This window comes from Mytilus galloprovincialis, chromosome 6, assembly GCF_965363235.1.
Source record: "Mytilus galloprovincialis chromosome 6, xbMytGall1.hap1.1, whole genome shotgun sequence".
In the NCBI taxonomy this organism is placed as follows: Eukaryota; Metazoa; Mollusca; class Bivalvia; order Mytilida; family Mytilidae; genus Mytilus; species Mytilus galloprovincialis.
Window position 1 is genome coordinate 37,053,385 of NC_134843.1, and position 22,835 is coordinate 37,076,219.

General features: G+C 32.6%; 1 protein-coding gene across 1 annotated transcript; it reads right to left on the reverse strand.

Annotated features, from left to right (window-relative positions):
• Positions 1–18,167: 18,167 nt before the first annotated feature.
• Positions 18,168–20,233, reverse strand: LOC143079498 (uncharacterized). The gene is made up of 2 exons (XM_076254862.1): positions 20,157–20,233; positions 18,168–19,646 (listed from the first exon to the last, which is right to left on the reverse strand). Exons 1-2 carry the CDS (start codon positions 20,163–20,165, stop codon positions 18,318–18,320), a joined length of 1,338 nt encoding a protein of 445 aa, XP_076110977.1. The 5' UTR covers positions 20,166–20,233; the 3' UTR covers positions 18,168–18,317.
• Positions 20,234–22,835: the final 2,602 nt, after the last annotated feature.

The window sequence follows — 22,835 nt, forward strand, 5'->3', positions numbered from 1 at the left end:
TTCTTTCATGCTTCCTGCTTGAACAATTCTGACACAATTTTGATTATCAGTTAGCCATTTTTAGGATTTATTAGCAAATGCATTTTGATAAGACATCAACGCCAATTCTATGGCCTTTAGTTCCCTCCACGTGGAACTTTCTAACATTTCAGTGGATTTCCACATCGTGTTAATTTTTTTACTTTCCAACTCCACTGTACATGCTCCGGCAGCTATGCTGCTAGCATCAGAATATACAATTACATGCAACTGACTATTTAACCCCGCCACATTATTTAAGTATGTGCCTGTCCCAAGTCAGGAGCCTGTAATTCAGTGGTTGTCGTCTGTTTATGTGTTACATATTTGTTTTTCGTTCATTTGTTTATAGAAATAAGGCCGTTAGTTTTCTCGTTTGAATTGTTTTACATTGTCTTATGGGGGCCTTTTATAGCTGACTATGCGGTATGGGCTTTGCTCAATGTTGAAGGCCGTACGATGACCTATAGTTGTTAATGTCTGTGTAATTTTGGTCTCTTGTGGACAGTTGTCTCATTGGCAATCATACCACATCTTCTTTTTTATATATTGATTTAATGTTTTGAAATTTACATTTGCAATGTTATCAAGCCAGAACTTTAATTATGATATCACAAAACTTTTAATATCTAAAACTAAATAACTATCCCATGATATTCTACTTTCAATAGACATATAGCAATACCTACTCATTATTCTAGTAATATATCCGATCACAGGAGACATACTTATAATTCTACCCGTTACCTGGGCTAAATGTCTGGCAGCAATATATGGAATTTCTCTGAAAACATTATGAATATATTGTAATAATTCGTCAATTCTCCTTTGAGGAATGCATAAAGTGAAAATACATGAATCCCAAATGATTCCCAACCACTCCAACTTCTGTGCAGGAGTAAAAACTGATTTTTCGTCTTTCAGAAGAAAACCCGCATTTAAAAGTGATTGTTTCACAAATTCAGCCTCTTTGATACATTCATTATTTTCGTTATTCATACCAAATCCATCATCAAGATATAAAACTATTTGTATACCATTTTTTCTCCAATACTTGAAACACTTAGAAAATATGTAAGGACCTGTTAAAAGACCAAATGCTAAAACAGTGAAGCAATAAAATTTATCTTCCCACGAAAAACCTAGATACGTGTGCTGCTGTGGACATATATCCAAATGAAAATAACCAGATTTCAAATCAAATTTATACAGATAAACATTTTTGTGAAAGTATTGCACAGCTATTTTCCAATCTTCAAATTTAATCTTTTCCTTTTTCATCGATAAATTCAAAGTGCTCAAATATAGAATTAGACACCTTTTCCAACACTTTTGAGTAGCTACACTGAGCGGATTGACAATGTAAGGTGAAATGGGACCTCAATGACGCAACCTAAAAGAACAAGTTCATTTACAGATTTGCTAACAAAATCATCATTCTTAAGAGCAGATTTGTTATTTGTCATCTACATGCTCGATGGACTATCGATAAATGGAATAATATATCCATTTTTCAATGTGTCTAAAATAAAAGAATTAGCACCAATATGCTTCCAGTACTGAATACTTTTAGCTAACCTCCCCTTTACACCAGAAAAAAATACCTGTTAGATTGAAATTTTCAAAAAATCTTACTTGTCTAAGCAAAATCTCAATATCATGATTTAAACAATAATCACTATCATATTCAGAAAATAAATACATTTATAAATACTTATCATTAACTAACTGTTCGTTGTTAATTGTTTTGTTGTGTATTGTTGAAGTTGAACTGGTTGTGTTTGAAAAGTGGAAGTTCTTCCTCCAGTGGCCGAATTGTTTACAGGCATAGTACATATCGTGTTGGGACGGCTCACGCCGCCCGCTGCCAGCTCGAAAGGGCGGCGGGTTCTGATGCTGATACTGATTGAAATAATAAAGATTAGGAGCTGTTTCAACGGGAGCCTCTATAGTCTGGCTCAGGGGGTCCTGTCTGCCTTAAAAACGTTATATTTTTTTTACCGCTATGATTTAAATCATTTGACCAAGAAATTACATTCGATAACTATCCATCCATTCCATTTAACATTATTTATTAACTAAGCGCTCCATTGATCATCATGTACCGCCCACATTCCGATCCTTACGGAGGTTTGACATTGTTATGCCGTCCATTTTCCGTCTCCTGGAAACAACAGGGAGTCGTTATTGTGATTTTTACTTCGACAGTTTCCGCTATTTCCGTACCATTCCGTCAACCAATCAGCGAAACCGTTAACTTCCATCTTCTTCGCGCGGTTTATGTAGCAGACACGCCCATCAAAAAATCAGAAACAGTAACTGAGATTGAATATGCATGTTCACATAAAGTTGTCATTCTCTCTCTTGCTTTCTCCTCGATTTTTGTGCAGGAAAAAAACTCGTGAAATTAATGTTAGTAATCAGATATTAACTAACTCTTATGTAACTTTTAGCATTTATATCTAATTGCATGTGGGGTATATTTTAATGGTTTTCTTATCACTTTTGCAGATGACCTTAATGATGCTTACCTCTTTATTTTTATTTTTAAATTATATATATATTGTAGAATTCGTTCTGTTTATACACACTTTTAAAACTCTTACAGTCCCAAATAATTATCAAAACCCTATTTTTTCGAAGTAAAGTGCATATTTTCCGCATACTCTGAATACACATTCAAGACCATATATGTCTTTGACTTTGTAAACATTAAGTTTACATAGTTGACATTATAAACACATTGTTATTCTATTTTCAAACTGTACCGTTAAAGTATATGACGTCATTAAAAAAATAGTGTTATTTGTGACGTTTATGTCTAAGACGTCGAAATGAAGTAACCTGCAGGTACTTGAAAATACCCAAATAAATGGAGTTCACATCGTATCAAAATCATTACATGTATACGCAACTGAGCAATATGCCGTGAATGAATAAATTGGCACATAATAATTCATTTATTCATAATTTTATGATTATTTTTATATTGTATTATAAAATGTTTTCACGTTTCACGTATGCCATCCATCCCGACATTTGGGCAATATTTTTTTCAATAAAGTCCAATTATTTTTACTTTGCTAATACTTGAGATTTGTCAGTCGACAGCATGGAGAACATTTCAGGCTGCATGTTGGGAATATCAACCCGGAGGAAACGGTCTACTAAAAACCTTACTAGAAACCTTACCCAGAATGAATTAGAATACATTAGGCATACATCTTTATAATTCGTCTTAAAAACACGACATAAGATTATTTATGTGATAGGTGTTACATTAAAAACTATTCAACTATCTAAATAAAATCAAACTTGAGAATGACCTACTCCTTGAATTCTCATTTAGATTTCCATGCAATGTTTAATTTTTTTTTTGGGAGGGGGGGGGGGGATAATAGCAAAAATCAGCGAAATATCAGATGGAGAAAAGAATCTCGGATTTTTCTTTTATTACAAACGTACCTCAATGTGGAATAATATTTTGCCAACTTAAAACAAAGTATCTCCAGTTATTAAGAAATTGACACTGTAAAACAGACAAAGTTGGGATGTAAAAGATATATAAGAATATGTGCTATAATTGCCAATGAGAAAACTCTCAATCATAGTCATAATTAGTATAAGTCAACCATTATGGATCAAAGTACAGACTTAAACATGAAGCATTGGCGCTTCCAAATATTGAATAGACAGTGTTAAACCATTAAAACAGGACAACCAACCGACTTATCTATATGAAAATTCAATTATTTTTACAATTTACTCAAAAACGAGCACATTTACCCTACTTTTTTTATATGACAATTGGCTTGAAGTTTATTTGTCCCAACTTTTAATAAAGAAAACCACCGACGTTTTTTTATAAACCAGATCGATAAACATGCAGCAAATATGTATTTTTTTTTAAATCAATTGCCTTAAATCAAAATGTACGTGTAAGGGTTCAGCTGATCCAGTGTCCTGCCAACTTTATAAATCTTAAAATTTGTTAAGAACTTTAACGACAGACTGTATGTTATGTTGACTGAAAGAAAAACTAGGTCCATTTATAAGTAACATACAGAAAACAGGAAATATATATTTTTCAAAATTTCCTGATACTAGATACTATTTTTTTTATCATAAACAATTAGATTCTGACCATGTTTGGTAGAAATCCAGGATTGTTTCAGAAAGTTATTAAGATTTTAAAAACTTTACAGCCGATTGCATAGAGTGTGTAGACAAAGGTAATATCTTTTGTTAGCTTGCTTTATAACTGAACAGTAAGTCATTATAATGTTAGGTAAACTACCCTCCTTTAAGATTGATTGATTAATTGTTGGTTGCTTAACGTCCAGTGGCAAATATTTCATGCATATTCAGGACGAGAACAAGTTTCACAATAAATACTATAGGTTGGTCTTGAAATAATAGAGGCCATCTGGGATGATGGTCTGGGAAATGTGGACAGCCACTGGAAAATAAGGGTATATTGGATAGGGACAGAAATTTTGCCTTGCAACATGCCACCTACGGACCCCTCAAAGAGTTGTTGCAAGGGTTCTTAACGTGCAAAGAGCGTGGAACTCTCTTTACACGAGGCATCGGATTTAACGTGCCCAATCTGACCGGACGTGACTGCGAACTTGATACATCCCGCACAGCCAAACGGACGCCCCACTTCGGCAAGCGTTTTACTGCCGGTCAGAAGAAGACCAAGTGACCATATTTCTATTCCCCAGTCACTCTTGGGGTCCCTCCTTTAAGAGTAGACTAGCCCGACAGGTAACCAATCTAATGAATTTGTTTCACCAAATATACTACCTTTGTCTTCACACTCAATGCAATCAGCTGTAACAACAAAGTGAATGTAATGTTAATTGGCAGGAAAACTAAGTCTTTTTTATGATTAACATACGGACAAAAAAGTGGGTTTTTTTTTTTTTTTTTTTTTTTTTTTTTTTTTGAAAATTTACTTCTGGACACTACCTGTATCTAATGATCATAAACAAGGTTGTGTCAAAGTATGGGAGAAATACATGGTAGTTTATGAAAGTTATCAACATTTAAAAATCTTTACCAGCAGAGTGCATATTTGTGGACGTCTCAACCGCCGACAGCAGAATGCATGTTCGATATCTCTCTCTCGAAGACTCGAAAAAAATGAATTATTAATGAAGAATTGTTACACAAATGCAATAATAATTTTGTAACGAACACATTCATAAGTCTTCACCGAAATTTACATTATTTTTATGTTTATGTTTCGAACAATGCACAAAAATAAGGAGATGTATTACGATTGCCATTGACACAACTGTTCAAGAAAGGCCAAATCAAAAAGATATAAGCGGCAAATATAGACAACCACACGACCTTCAACAATGAAAAATAGTCGGTTTTAAAAGGTCCCGCCCCGACATGAAAAATAAGAACCAATTCAATTATTGGTATATTAGAAAAAAAATTATGATTATCGGATAAAAACTAAAGTTTTATCAAACAAAATATATTCTATTGGAGTCTCAATTCTTTCGCCTATGTATTCATTCGCAAAGGAAAAGAGTAGCCTCCGTAGCAGAACAACTTGAAAGTACTCCAGTCATTTTCTTTTAAAAATCCTGGAGAGTAAACAAAGTTCTATATTGATAATTACTTTTTAGGAATTAATCTTTTAGACATACATATAAAAACGTTGAGGTGGATTCGCAATTATGGACGTCATGAAAAATGCAAATTAATCAGAGAAAGTGACGAATGTTGATTTTTAGATACAGGACTGCAACAGTTATGGTAATCTTCGGTGAAGAAAAGAAGGGGCATTTACTATATACAAGGTGATAGAACGTGCCACTAGAATATATAACAGTTTTATGCTTGGAAATATGTGAATCGGTTGGGAAAACTATTAGAAATATATGATAAGACCAATAAAAAGTAAAAACACAAAAATACTGAACTCCGAGGAAAATTCAAAAAGGAAAATCAAAAATCAAAAGGCAAAATCAAAAGTCCAAACACATCAAACGAATGGATAACAACTGTCATATTCCTGACTTGGTACAGGCATTTTCTAATGTAGAAAATGGTGGATTGAACCTGGTTTTATAGCTAGCTAAACCTCTCACTTGTATGACAGTCGCATCAAAAAAAGTTCCCATAATCTCTTCGTCCGTCATCTTTCTTGGTGTTCCAAGCTGTATTTTTTCAACCAATTTTCTGTTTTTTGAAACTTAATTACCTGTATTACACTGTTACATTACATACCACATTGAACTCAAACAATATGAGAAACGGTAATATTTTTACGGAATGTTTGAAAAGGTAAACATTTTTAAAATATAAATTATTTGAAAAGGATGGGGTAACAGAATCCTAATGGCACACTTGTTTATTCACAAAATGCCTATACATGCATCTGCCTTTAATTTTCATTTTCTTTGCCAAAACACGTAGTTCATAGCTGGTTGCAAGTCAAAGTCAGCGTTTTTCATAAGAGTTATTTCCCTTTGATTACTTTGCGTAACGTCGCGTGAACTTTGATGACGTTAATCTATTCTCCCAAACAAATCATCCGGAAAAACAATGGCTTCCACTGCAATGTTAATTTCCCATAGAGAACATTTTAATGCTTCGTACACGCATTTAGACAGTTTCGGGATGACAAGAGGTACGTGAAACGTGTTGTAATTTTATTTTCTTTAAGAAAATCACTGTTTAAAACAAATATTTGCTCAAATAAAAAAATAATCGCAATTTTTTGACGGACAGCAAAGCTTGAGCCAGACTATAGAGGTCTTTTAGTCTTTTAGTCGTACGCATGGCTCTGGACTCCGCCTGGCGGATTTTCTTTTCATCTTCAGAGTCTGAAGCGATAACATTTGCTTCATACTCTCTGACAGTAGCCCAACCACCGGCTGAAGTATCTGCTATGCGTATCAGTTTGTTTCTGCCCTTAACCTTATCTATGAAGTCTATTATGATACGTGAAACCTTGGTTTCGGAACGGGGAACAAAGCTATAAACCTTGTTTAACTCGGTGATAGTTTCCTCGTTAAATTTGTATTGTATTTTGTGCCCTCGTGCTTAAATTTAAGGGAAACCTCTTCTTTTAACTTTTTGTTCATGGACCAAATCTGAATAAAGATCTTATAGCTTATTGTCAATATACACTTTAAAAAGTTCAAAAGTATCAGCTAAATCACAGCGCTCTTCTACTATGTGGTTGCTACTTTGTGATTTACCGGTTGAAATGTGTGAATGCTCAGTCTCACCCTCGGGCATTGGGCTTCCTTCTCTATTCTCAGACATACTCAGGTTAAGCACAAGCTCACACCTTTACTGCACCAAAAGCGAACCTCGAATGACAATATCTTTAATTTGCAAAACCGCCAAAAGTATAGCACGAAATATTTGAAATGACCATATTCAAATATTATGGTCAGTTCTAACTCGACCAACGAAAAACATTTAACCTATTATATACTAAAAAACACGTGTAAATTTAAAAACAAATACACGTGGTAATGTTTACATACCGGTGTACATAACTTTAATAAATATATTTATACATCTTAACAATGAGAGATATCGAGGACACTTTTTTTTCATTTGACATAGATATTTCTATTCAAACGGAAGAACTTGATCGCCCCTTAATTCTAGTGAACACTTCAATTACACAAATGTCACTTAATAAATGTTATATGATGGCTATTCGAATTGTTCCAGGAAAACCTTTTTCAATAAATTTAATTGATATTAATAGCTGGCTTCAGAATTACTGACACGACGTGCGCAGTGAATCAGATATGGATACTGAAACCAATAAATAGGTCTGTTAGAGTATTTAAAATCAAAAGTATCTCCTCGTGTATCCTTGAAGACAATTTGACTTCTTTATCATTCACACTAGGATTTGCATGTAGCAAACTTCAAAACTTAATCTAAATACAAGTTGCAGACCAAATAAATATCCGGTTTATAAAACTATTTAATTGTACTATCAAATACTGCAGCTGTTTCTGTTCAATTTTGTATTGCTCTCTTGTTATTGAAATAAAGGAGATGAGCGTTTGCATAATTTTTTGTTTTGAACTTTCGCCTAGAGCATAGCACACGATACAATGTAGTGGTTTGTATCATAATAGTTATAAAACATACCAGGATTATAAATTCATTTTACTTTTGCATATACATTATCAAGATAAGCGCTTCTAAAAACCTGGAACAAAATGTCTTGATCATGTCTTCAAGAACTAGTTCTTTAGCTTTATAGCTGATAATTAACTCGTGTTTTTTTTTTTTTCATCCGAAATGTCTCACAGTTTCAGCAGCATCACACCTGTGCTACTTCCTTATACATGTTATAGTTTTAACAGTTGAGGTGCGTGTACACATGAATTTCGAAGCTGTATTAATCTATCATTTAATTAGATAATGCTACATGATACCAAGGCAGTCAATGTGATAATAATTTAAGATCAAAGATCTTGAAAACTTTTGACATTCATCAAAACAGTGTGAATTCATAAAGTCAATCCTGTTATAAAATGGAAGACCTTACTGAATTTTTTATGATTATCTATATTTCACAATTTTTCGAAACATCTTTCAGAAAAAGTGGCTGACCCTCAGTGTCAATTTTTAAACTACTTCATTTAATCCCCATGAAATGTTTTGACATTAATACAAATACAGTTTACTTAGATACTTCATTTTAGTCACTCCAGTTACCAATTGGCAACCGTTATTGTAATCTGATGACGGAATGGAAATGTGTCTGTTGGTTACAATTGATCTTCTACACGCATATGTTATAACAAGAGATATGGATACTGAAACCAATGCATAGGTCTGTTAGAGTATTTAAAATCAAAAGTATCTCCTCGTGTTTCCTTGAAGAGAATTTGACTTCTTTATCATTTAATTAGATAATCTGACATGATACCAACGCAGTCAATGTGATAATTATTTAAGTTCAAACATTTTGAAAACTTTTGACATTTATCAAAACAGTCTGTGAATTCATAAAGTCATTCCTGTTATAAATTAGAAGACCTTATTGAATTTTTATGATTATCTATTATTTACAATTTTTCGAAACATCTTTAAAAAAAAAGTGGCTGACCCTCAGTGTCAATTTTTAGACTACTTCATTTAATCCCCATTAACAGTTTTGACATTAATACAAATACAGTTTACTTAGATACTTCAATTTAGTCACTCCAGCTACCAATTGGCAAGCGTTATTGTAATTTGATGACGGAATGGAAATGTGGCTGTCGGTTACAAATGATCTTCTACACGTATATATATTATAACAGGAGTAACACGACGGGTGCCACATGTGGAGCAGGATCTGCTTACTCTTCCGGAGCACCTGGGATCATCCCTAGTTGTTGGTGAGGGTCGTGTTGCTTATTCTTTAGTTTTCTATGTTGTGTCATGTGTACTTTTGTTTGTTTGTCTGGTTTTTTTTTTTCATTTTAAGCCGTGGCGATTTATGAGTTCGACTGTTAAAAAGATATTGAGTGAATATAAATCAGTAATGATGAATTCATTAAAATTAAATGATAGTCACTGACAGATGATTGAGTTTTGTTACTGATGAAAAAAGAAAACGGTAACTTTTTTAATGAAAATAAAACGTGAGGCCGACCTCCAGGTGTGGGCTGTTCTCGCTGCATTGATGGACTTCGGCTGCTATCTGCTCTTTGGTCTAGTTGTTGTCTCTTTGAATATACCCCATTACCATTCTCAATACAAAGGGAAGTAACCTTAATTGGTTTAAATTGGCTATACGATATTTCTGTATATATGTTAACTAATTATCTCAATGACAAAAAGCTTAATATTTGAGTTGCAACTGATATTTTACAATACATGTTTAATATGTTAAACTGTTAAACATGTTTACTTTATTTTCCAGTAGTGATGATATCAATTGATTCACAGTTGCCGACGGATATGTTCCGGTTTTAACCACAAACGCATTTACTGTTCCTGTAATTAGACTTATCAACAGGTTTGTACTAAAATTAGCCTTTCCGTTGCGGTTTTGGTGGTGTTCGTGTTGACCAGTCTTCACTTTTTTATGTGGTGTTTTGTTGACTATTGTTAGTCATTTGGTCGTTGTTTCGCTTAATTGTCATGGAATTGTCAGTTTGATTTGTTCTTAAGATTTAAATATCGCCAATTTCCATTTCAAGTTTTCGCTTTCATAAATTTAAATTGCTTAAATACCGTAACTATCACAATAAAGCTATTAAGACTATTTCCGACATTAAAGACAGGTTAGGTTTTTTATGCCATAAAATTTATAGATTTTTGTTGATCATCTCAACGAGATCGATTTTCTCGCCGGAGCCGGTATGGCGAAAGTGAGAGAATCAATCGAGATGAAATGACCAATGATAATCTTTTTATCGCTGTTTTACCTATGTCGACGTTGTTGAATTCATTGTTATTTTTGCCAACGGCGTTTGCACCTTTAGTTTCTAGCGATAATTTTTCGTATCGACTGTGCTGAGAAAGGAAATTATCAGTCAGTAAGATCAATGGAAAATTTCATAAAATAGCGAAAAAAACCTTATCTTATACGTTTTCACATGTAAATTTAGATATACAGATGAACAGTTCATAAAGGTTCTAATAGTATCAGACAATATTTGCAACATATCGTTGTCTTACATGCAAAATGCAAACTAATGAAACAGTGTTCAAAGTCACAAGAAAAAAATGTGAATTTTAAACCATTCATGTATTCTCATTGCACGTTGTCTTTATAAACAACAGTTGGTCAATGACCTATTACTTTTCCTAACGCCAATCAGATTCAGATTTAAAATCTTAGTATGTTTAGAGGTAGTTGACTTCTGAAATTTTCTTATCGTATACCTATTTCTTATGATGTTTTTCTGCTTTTTTTTTTAATTTTATTTAATAATAAATACCAGACATTTCAAAATGATCTTCAGCGTCAAGAATTCAGTTTTGCATAAAAAAAAATAACTATTCGGTATTGACCCTGCCAAACCGAGCGATATGTCAGTGTATCTCCCCTAAACATGATATTGGGTTAAGCATAGAAATTGCAACAGATAACAGTAAAAGAACAAGTTGATGACGAAAAAATGTGTACCATGTATGCCCATCGGTAAAGGCAATAATCCCCATTTAAAACTCTAGAAATAATGGCATTAGCCATGATCTCAACCTATAAGGTTATTTGGACATAAGACCGGGATCGTTGACTCCTCAACGTTTGACCTTGATAATGTAAAGATCATTTACTATGACTTATCAACAAAGGGCCTTCTCACGTAAAATGTGTACGCACTAAACTCAACATCTGTATATGAGATCAACATTTTTTATAGTATGCAGCAAATCTTTGTTTTTTTTAATCAACACAAATAGAAAGGAAATATTTTACAACTTTCGACAGAAACGTCGAATGACAACATCTAAAATTCATACAACCGCAATATATATTACACGAAATATATGGAAATTTTTAACCCGAACAACAAGCATCCGCTAAAAAGTAAAAACATGGCGGTCTATACTAGTAATTGCTGAATAGCGCATAACTCGTACCATAGTTAACCGACTTTATAAGTAATGTAAAATCTTCGTATGTTGTATGAATAAAGAACATTTGAAAACTTGATTTCATTTTCATAAACAAAGATGATCTCCATGACCGGTCGAGGCAATACAAGTTCCAACCCGGATGTCCAGTCAACTGCTCGTGTATTGCTTTTTTAAATCAAATGTTCATGCATGAGCTGATCACCTGAAACATTATGGTGAGTTTGATTGCTGTCTTATTCACGATTATCCTACATTATTTTATTGGTTTAACTTGATTGTGTATATAAATAGTTATCTTTTTACTTTCAGTATTAAAAGTTTTGAAAAAATCTGAATCTTGACAAATTCAACCCCTCGTACAAATCTAAGAAGGATCAATCGAAGAACTATTGCAAAGCAAAATCTCTCTTTGCCAATTTAAAATGTTCATCCCTAAACCCAGGTCGACTAACTTTGATTGTATTAACTGTTAACCATTTTCAGTCCTTGAAACGCATGAACTATGATACAAATAAATAAACAAATAACAAATGGTAAATAACTAATTGATATATACATTGTGGGGTTCACGTTGTTTTTTCTTTTGTTTTCTATGTTGTGTCATGTGTGCTGTTGTTTGTTTGTCTTTTTTCATTTTTAGCCATGACGTTGTCAGTTTGTTTTAGATTTATGAGTTTGACTGTCCCTTTGGTATCTTTCGTCCCTCTTTTGTAACCTGTCTAAATCAGATTGACAAATGAACTTCTCGAGTTTGTAATAAAAAAAAAAAAAAACACACGACATGATCATTTGTAAACTTGTTCTTTTAAATGGAGGGATCTGTTTATACCATGTTGTATATGACTTATTACAGAACAATTGTTGTTGATGGAGTTTGATGAGTGATATTAATTTAAATGTCAGAAAATTGTCGTCTAGGAACATACTCCAACACAATATATTTCTGGAAATTTTCTATAAAACTACCTATATATCAGTGAGAATATTTTTTAATTTATAATGCTGTCATCGCTGAACATATGTTTTGTGCTCAAAGACATGCATGGTAATTTTTTATATGCATGTCTATTTAAAATGCATACTTAACTGTATGTGTGGTATAATTTATTTCAAGTTCGATAGTATAGATGTGTTTAACAGAATTGATGATAGGTCTGGATACTAAAATACTTTCTATGGATTTGTTACAATATTAATTAATCCGACTCGGCTAAAACAGACAGAGTAAAACAGAACTAAATAATTATGTACCATGTAGTGATATTGTTCACAAACATATGTTGAAAGTATAAAATAAAAAAAAAACGCAGTGGTAGTCATAGAAACTATATAGCAGTTTAAACATTATTCCGAATTATTTTGTCCATTGATAGATATCGTAGCCACACTTTGAAACTTGTAGTTCGGTGTCCCGTTTTCACTGGAAAGGTATAAAGCATGGCATTCGTCTCTTATCTGTGTGTAATTTATAATAGAATTGAATGTTTCTTTTAGTAAATTTATTGGGGTGTAAAAGCGTTGACTGAAGTATATTCTGTATGAACCGCGGAAGAGTTTCATTCTAAAAATGTGCTCACGTTCAATGCTTTTACAATCCTATAAAATTACAAAAAGAAGAGTTTTATTCTAAAAATGTGCTCACGTTCAAGGCTTTTACAATCCTATAAAATTACAAAAAGAAGCATTTATTACATTGTTTTGCTAGGATCATGAAAACGCAATTTCTTTAATTTTCTTGTCGTGTTTAGCTGTGCATTATGATTGGGAAGATTGTGCCATCATGAATGTTACATTTCATTATGAAATGATGGCCGATTTCAGAATGAAGCGGAAATTCTGTTTGCCAATCGAAATAGCGTATCATAATGAAACATACAAATCGCAATTATACACAAATGAATAAGTGATTTAGTAAACTTGGTATAATTGCTTTTATAACGCACATGTACATTTGATATACCATTTATTTTTCCAAATGGCAGGATAATATTATTCTAGTTTGTTAGTCAGAACTATTATAAAAAAAAAAGAATCATCCAATATACATATATAGTGTATCACAGATGAAAAAAAAAACAATTTTAAATTAAAAATACATTTTTTTGTACAGTTTTGGAATGGAATGTTGACATTTTAGCAGAATGTACTTTTCTTTCACATTTGTGTTATAAAAGCATGGCATATTGAATAAAAGACTTTGTATGTTTTTAAAAAGCAAGTGTAAATAAATATTTTTTTAATCTCATCTATTTTGACTCTTGTTTGTTCTCAATTAATCTTAATTCAATTTCTATAAATTCTAGCTGAAGTATGACGTATTGAGAAATGTTTTTGTTAATCTGTCAAAAAAAACCCAAAAAAAAACCAGAAAAACAAAAACAAAAACTAAATGTTGAATACATTACGTGTTAAAATTAGTAGAAAACATATGTTACCACTATATTTCATGCGAAACCAGAACCTACAATCTCGAACCTCGACAATAAAATGCCAAACACTTTTTAGAAACATTCAGTAACCACCACCTCGAAAGATTTGGAATCGTACTGTCCGACTTTGGAGAAATACAAACAGACTTAACCTTCCTTTGTTTCGATCTATGAGTTTGACTGTCCTTCCGGTTTCTTCAGTCCCTATTTTAGACTGAATGCATTGATAGAATCTAGTTTTACATATGATCAGTTAAAGTGATAAAATTTTTGAATATTTAAAATATGAAAAAAAGACAAGACAGAAGTTTTGAGAAGGAAATAGGCAGGACGAGCAATTTGATAAAAAAAAGGCAGGACGGCAACGTCTGTTAAAAAGTCCGGATAAACTAATAAATAAAATGCAGACCGTGGTCATTGTCAACATTAAGGACGTGTGTGAAAAAATAGACAGTGTTCTTACTTAAAGACCAAGATAATTTAAAAAGAAAAAGTATCTGTTCATACTCTAAAACCTCAAATAATATCAATTATATTTACTATCGAATTGAAGTAATTGAAAATATGAAATCGAAGTTATTATACACAGCAAGTTTTGTTAACTATAGATCTAGCTGATAAATATATATCGTCCATCCACAATCATTTGATCGCGTGTGCTTGTTTTTATTATTACTTCATTTAAATTTCTGAAGAAAAAAATATAGGCTGTAGTTCAAGTAAAAGTGAGAGGTTTAGCTAGCTATAAAACCACGTTCAATCTACCTTTTTCTACATTCAAAAAATCCCTGTACCAATTCAGCAATATGACAGTTGTTATCCATTGGTTTGATGTGTTTGAGCTTTTGAATTTGCCATTTGATTAGGGACTTTCGCTTTTGAATTTTCCTCGTTGTACAGTATTTTTGTGGGTTTTTTTTTTCTTTTTTTTTCAATACCAAAATATATGCTGGTGTGTTAATGAGGTGTTGACCCAAATGATACCAGACAATAATAATTATCAAAGGTACCAGGATTATAATTGACAATAATTAAAAGTACATAGTCTTTTCTCAGCCGTTTAATAGTACATAATAGTTTATCAAAGATATCTAAATCACAACTATTATCCAAAATCAGTAAAATAACACAAGATTTAAGAAAATGTAACAGTTTTACTATTGTTTGTCATTTTTTATTTTTCTATTGATATTTTCCAATCATATATTTTCACAGAAGAACAAAAAAAGTTTTCGTTTTGGCATTAAAACCACAGAAGATGTGTAACGTAATACAACAGACGTGTTAAACCTACAATATTTAATTTTTCAAAAAGACAATAATATTGTCATAAAAAATGATGATGATGACGATGATAAAACATAATTGCCTTTTTTGAAATAATGAAAAACAAACAAACAAACAAAACAGCAGTGATGTCATTGACGACTTTCTTAGAAAAATGTGAAACTACAGGTGGAAAAAATCTTGTCCAGCACATTATGACAAATAATATGTAGGTTGCATTTCTGTAAATATTGACAATGCAATTTTCCATAGGAACTCCTTTTACGGCTAAAACTGTACCACTTTTACTATGAAATTTTGTAAAAAAATCTTATCCTAGAATTGAAAGTTCATATGCACCACCTTCTTTTTCAAAGGTCAAAATATAGGGCTGTGCGGCATATTTTCAACGTTTATATGCACTGAACTTCTCAGAGTTTAAACTAACACTAATTTTCTTAACTACCCCTACCTCAACTGAAAGGTTACCACAAATTTCAATGTAAACAATATGTAAATGTTTATTTACTTGTAACATTCCCAAGTTATGGCTCTTTGAGAAGGAACACAGAGAGCGTAACTGGGAACCAGTATGTAAACAAAATTAATTTTCTATGAATATTCAAGATCTCCCCAAAAGAGGCGTGGTTTGAGAAACAGCTGTATTTACAAAGTGCAACCTGTAATTCATCCTTGATGAAGTTGAATGTTTTTGTATGTACATAATGTAAAATGCTCTTTCAAATATGACGACCTATATGTATCTTCATATATCGTCAACCGGTATAATATCAATTGATAATGGCTATACATTCTTCATATGGTCGGCTTGTGCCCCGGAGATTATTGTGTAGCATTGGATATTTTCTGTTGCAGTTGGTAAAAATTTGGTTGGCCGTCATCTTTTTTTTTTTTTTTTGTTTTTTTTTTTTTTAATTATTTTGATGTTTTCTTTGTGGACTCCACAACGAGTGCCTTCAGGTCCAGGATGATCAGCTGAGCAGCTCACTTACCACGACGATGCGTTTCTGGTACTTGAATCATTGACTCCGTAGTAGATGACTGTAAATTGCACTAAAACTCCGATACAGCTAACCCTAGAATGTCTTGACAGCATATGATACTCACCCATCCACAATGGGTTTCAGAGTGTCGTCGATGTCGTACAAGATCCTCATTAACTAATCTGTTATGATCATTCTGAGCAGCGTAACGTTTTGTAGCAAATAATCAGAAGTTGATCCAGCCTTTCCGTATAGCTGTCAGAACTGAGATATGAGTGATGGATATGTGATCGTATATCAATTTGTATAGTTCAAACACATTTATACACACAATGGACATTGATTGGTATGTTTCGTGTTTCACCCACTTTATTTATACGACTAGGTAAACTCAATTTGCAGTAAAAACATAGCTGTTTGTGGACCAAACTTCACATAAAATACAGTCATTTATACTACTAGTATGCTAATGCAAAAAATAAAATCAGTCTATTTCAGTTTTGATTTCGGTGTAAAATTTCAGAAGACTGAAATTCCGAGACTGAATTATGTTATCGTGTTTAACAACTCAGTAGGACAACCGGAAGCGTCTGCGTAAGGATTTCGGATCTCTATGATACGGTTCACTATAACGTTGTAAACATGTAATGGCGGCTTTTATTGTCGATAGCGTTGGCATTACACTCTGTAAAGATGCATTAAGGACATTCTTGGATTCTTTAGTGTTATACTAGACAAATTAAATAGTAACGGCTAACTTCAGATATTCTAATCATTTTTAAAAAAACTGTACTTGCAAAAAATGATTTAAACGACAAGAAATAAAGTGTTAAATCATATAAACATGAAATCTCAATCGTCTATTGAATCCATTTATTTACTCCCAAACGTAGAGATTTGAATTTGTATTTCGACCTAGCATATCCGCCTTTGTCGCCGGCAAATTATTTCCACACAAGATGTCAACATCCGTTTGGTGCCTTTTTAAATTGTTCAAATTGTTCTTCATATCTTCTTTGAAATAGGACTGCAATAATTTGATGCTCAGATAATAGTATCATATGTTAAAATACCAGTAATTGAGAAATCTCAGGTTCAACCCATAATTTTATTTCTTAAAATGGCATGTACAAATAGACAATAATCACCGAAATAGGAATACTTCCAATTACTTAGAGCTACCTGAAAACCGATTACAACGAAAAAGTAAATCATGTTCTCCCAGATTTATGTATTAATCAGTTCACTTCAAATGGATTGAGTGTAAAGACGTCACAAACCGTCTGAAAAACAAACGCATTACCTTGTACAATGTCAAAACATAAATGAACAGTATAATCGACAGGATGTGGAATTATAAGTTCTCATAACTGTATAAATAAGTTATATCATAAATATAAATTCAAATATGTTTAGATTAAAAAAAATCAATGTAAGTACCGATAATTTTATCTATACAGTACAGCTTAGGAAAAGAAGTCCGAACATTTGACAGAAGATCCTAAACCTCACCTCAGTACATCCTTGAAGTTATACATACAGTAAAGCAATTATAAGGAAAATACACATTATGATGATAAACAGGGAGTTACTAGGTTATAAAGAAAGAAGATGTGGTATGATTGCCGATGAGACAACTCTCCACAAGAGTCCAAAATGACAAAGAAATTAACAACTATAGGTCAACGTACGGCCTTCAACAAAGCGCAAAGCCCATACCGCATAGTCAGCAATTAAAGACCCGAGGAATATGTATCCGCCATGATTAAGATTACTTCATTGTTTATGATACGTACTCCCTTTTTTCCCAAACAACGTTTTCTAAAAGCATAGCATATATGGCAAAATATCATTCGATTAAAAAACAAAATTCTTATTTGTTTATTTCAGACCGTTTTCACAAAACTGGCTATCAAACCAAATTATCTTATGTATATATGTATAACAATAATAAGTAACAGAATTCTCTACCTGCATTTTCATATATTTTTAAATGCAGTACCACACTGTTCATACATTAACACTTGGGTAGCTCTTTATAAATAAATAATGCAATCGTCATCCTAATATTGGTACAACTGCCATAAATCTCCACTTCACTTTGCTCAGGCCATTTTTTTATCCATCTTAGATTGGAACATGTACAAACGACTTTGGTATTCGATAAACTTAGCTCTGAAAGTGACGGCAGGTTCATCATTGCTTTCGGTACGGTAGTTAGAAGCGTATTATCTAGAGTAAGATACTTTAGGGACTTAAGTCCATGGAAAGCATTGTCGGACACGGTATGCAACGGGCTGTTTGTAAAATACATTCTCTCTAGTTTATCCATATAGCTAAAATCGTTGTGTTGAATTTCCGATATCAAGCTTGTCATAAAATCAAGTCGAGTAAGACTAGTTAGGTTGGATAAAGCCTTTGGAACACTGGCCAATGATGTGTTCTTTAGTGTCATAAACCAAAAATTAGGCGAGAAATTCAGAGGAAACACGTGATCTGGAATTGATGTAATCGGATTGTTCTCTAGTTGCAGAATAAACAAATTATTAAGTTTATTAAATATACTCGGCAAAATAGTTATACTACTATTCATAATTGTCATTCGCATTAAAGTAGAAAGTTTACTAAATGTTTCAGGTTTAAAGCTTTCCGTTGTCAGCATTGGGTTATCTTCTAAATTAATATCTTCCAACATTGAGCGATCGCTAAGAGAAGATGGTATGTTACTGAAATTTGTTGAAATCATCTCAAAACTACTTAAATTGCGAAAATTATTTAATGCATTTTGTGGAATTCGTAGGATGTTTAGATTTTGAATCCTTATTGAATCCAAGTTTGATAAAACGTCCAATGAATTTGGCCACGAGGTCATTTTCGTATCACCAAACATAATACCGGACAATGTGCTTGAAACATTTCGAAGAATATCTTCCCTAATTGTAGATATAGGATTGTTGTGGATATCTAAACCCATAAGGTTCCTCATTTTACCAACAGCAGACGGAACTGTAGTCAATTTATTATTATACAGATGGAGTACATATAGAGTATCCTCACTCCCTCTAAAAGCGTTATCCTCTACAACCTCAACTTCATTATCAAATATGAGTAGCATTTCAAGTTTCAAATTTTGAAAAGCACCATTCCGAATTCTTTTTATGTTGTTATATTGCAGTTCAATATCCCATGTCATATTCTCGTTGTCTGGTTTCGTAAACTCTGGAACATCAGTAAGATTTAAATGATCACAATAAATTATATTATATTGGCAACTACATTGTTTCGGTGCAGGACAGCGGTCACACTTCATCAAGGGGAGTAAGAAAACCAGAATGAGAGTATAAACCTGAAAAATTAAATTGGTTTAGAACGAACAGAAGATGTGTTTAGAACATGTTGAATTGAAATTATTCTACCTTACACTTTACAAGCTATTATGGGTCGCACAATGGTTAGTGAAAAACAGTTCAAACCGGAAAACCAACGGTCTAACATGTCTAATCTATATTAGAAAAACGGGAAACATTTGTAGACCACATCAACAAACGACGATCACTGAACAACAAGCTCCTGACTTAGGACAAATGCAATGGAATAAAACGGTGCCAACCTTCACCCTAACCTGAAACAGTAGTGTAACATTAAAACGTAAAACATACACAGTATGAAATATCAATTGAAATGATTAATCTCGATCAAAAGACATATTTACAAAAAATATAACTTACGGTTGGACATAAATTGTATAGACACCTATATCTGTATATTGACTTTTGTCGTTTGATTGCTTTCTGATTTATGTATACCCCACAACTCCTTACTATATGAATAATGTTATTAAACAATTTCAACTTACTATTCCCATTGTGGCTAACAATGTTTATTGTTGTTATCTAACTAGTCATGTGGTTTATCATTCTTCAGGGGAAAACGAAAGTACACATGACGACAAAATGATAAAAGATATAAATACTTTATTTGTCTTTATGTGTATAAGAGTTTACAACTATCTTCCGTTGCCAAGTTAATCGAATCAAGTGTATATTAAAATTGATTTATGTTAAGATTTACCTTCATTTAAACATGAAACAGTAGCTATATATAGTGTAATATGGTTTAATCTATTCGAGTGTTGTCTTACCGCAATCATATAAACCATTTCTTCTCCAAGGTAAATTCAAAAAGGGAAAAGTCTATGAAAAATTACAAAAACTAGACTTCGATCCACTAACGGAATAATGGGAAAACACAATCATATTCTTAGCATTGATATTAAGTATATACCTTTGATCAGTAACAATGCCTTTGATATCGAGACAAGCAGCTTTACCTCCGCTAATGAAAACCAAATTATAATGCAATTTTTATGAAACGTTTTTTTTTTTCATTGGCTGAAAGTTGCCATCAAATCAACAGTTAACATCTACGAACTGAGGAGAGACCTGCAATGCATTATGTTCACCATGTGTAAACAGATAAAAGGAATGGTACACACATAGCAGTAACGATAACATAAGTTGTCTCATTTGTACTCATACCGTATCTTCCTATATCTACTTCTATTGTAACTCGGAACCACAAATAAAAGTCTTACATGACTATTCACATTTTACCACTCAATAGAACAGACAGTGTCGGTTTGTCAAATATCAATTAATATTTAACAAATTATGTATTTGCTTTTGTCTCTCATTTGTACACACTTAATACAAATACAAATGCAGTATTACCTCGTATATATATATAATTGCTTTAGTCTACAAACGTATTGACCAAAATGACTGAAAGTGAATACTGTTTTCATTGGTATAAATATTGATTTTGTTATCAGTAAATTAAAAGCAAACTAAATATTACATGTTATATACATATATACAGTCATGGATCTACAATCTGTCGATACCTGTATCTAGGCATTGCACAAGGTCATGTTTTTCTCTGACTGTTTATGACGTCTTTACACGAAATCCATTGGATGTTGGATGTGTACTGATAGATAATTTAGTCTTAGATGCATGATTTTTTTATTAGTTGTTAGATGCTTTGAACTATCTGTCAGTTAACTGCGAGAACTATCAGATCTGTACCTAGTGTCTTTTTGTTGTTGGGATGTACAGGTACCCGTCCACGTACATTTGTATTTTTGTCCATCTGAGTCCACGTACATTTGTATTTTTGTCCATCTGATGAGTTAAGTCTTTTTCAACGTTTTTTTTATAGTTCGTTCGTATGTTGTTCTATTATACCACTGTCCAAGGTTAGAGGGGATCGCGCTGAAAATTATTAACCACGCAACCAGGGTTTCCCCTGGGTCAATTATTTTTTTCGCCACCTCTTTCGCCAAAACAATATATTTTTCGCCACTTTATTGTTTTTTTCGCCAAGTAACATAACTATATTTTTCGTTTAAAATTTACCTTTTTTTTCTTACCCCCCCCTTTTTCCCCTTAAATAAGGCGATTTTGCCCCGTTGTGTCTATGATTATTCTGTTAAACTTATTTTAGAGTCTACATTTAATGAATAAACACTAAACATTTACTTTAAAACAACAGATTTTGTTTTTAACATGAAAGGGAAAAATATTCATTGTATTTTAAACAACTTTTCTAAATGAGGGGGCCACTATACTTTTAATAATAAAGAAGATATAAGTCCTGGAATACAACAAAATTAATGGACATGTTTTGATTATATAATACCAGTATAGTTCGTAGGAAAAATATTGATGTGCCCTTTTGTACTAAGAAGTGGTTTTTACAACAAAACAAAAGCTTTTATCACATGATATTTTGATCCCTCATTTCATGTGTAGTCATAACATTGAAGGACTACTCTCATTCGAGGGGTTGTTCCCAACCTTTTGGATAGATTTCTTCATAACGACAGTTTTCTTTTCTTGACCATCGTAAATGAAAAAGTTGAGACGTAAGACTATGCTTGAAACACACGTGTCACTCAAACGACTTTAAAGTAGTCTCCCTAATCAATTACCTAATATATTAAAGTCAAAGGATAATTAAAGTTTTAAATCGGAGATTTTTCTTGCTTTTGAAAATTTTTCGTCACAACAACAGCTTTCTTTTCTAAACAATCTTTAAAAGGAGAGGAGACGTCAAAAGTTTGCTTCAAACACGTGCGTCGCATAGTGGTAAATAAATTCTGTATGTGACATTTAGCGGAAGCCATTTAACCATATCATTTTGTCAAACAATTCAATCAACACCTTTTTTAATTAGTCCTTTGTTGTCGATAGCTATAAAATGCAATCAGCTGATTATTCATTTTCTATCCAAATCTTAATAAGGTCAAGGTGAATTCCGAGTATTGTCTGATAGGGTAAAGTCCGAGAAACTCGAAAAAAGTAAATAAACAAGATGGAGGAAAATAAATCGTTCTATATATTTTTTTCGCCAAAATCTTTCGCAAATGAAGAATTTTAATCGCCACAATTATTATTTTTTCGCAAATTGCGAAAATGGCGACCGCCAGTGGAAACCCTGCACGCAACATTCTGTATGTATGTGCCTGTCCCAA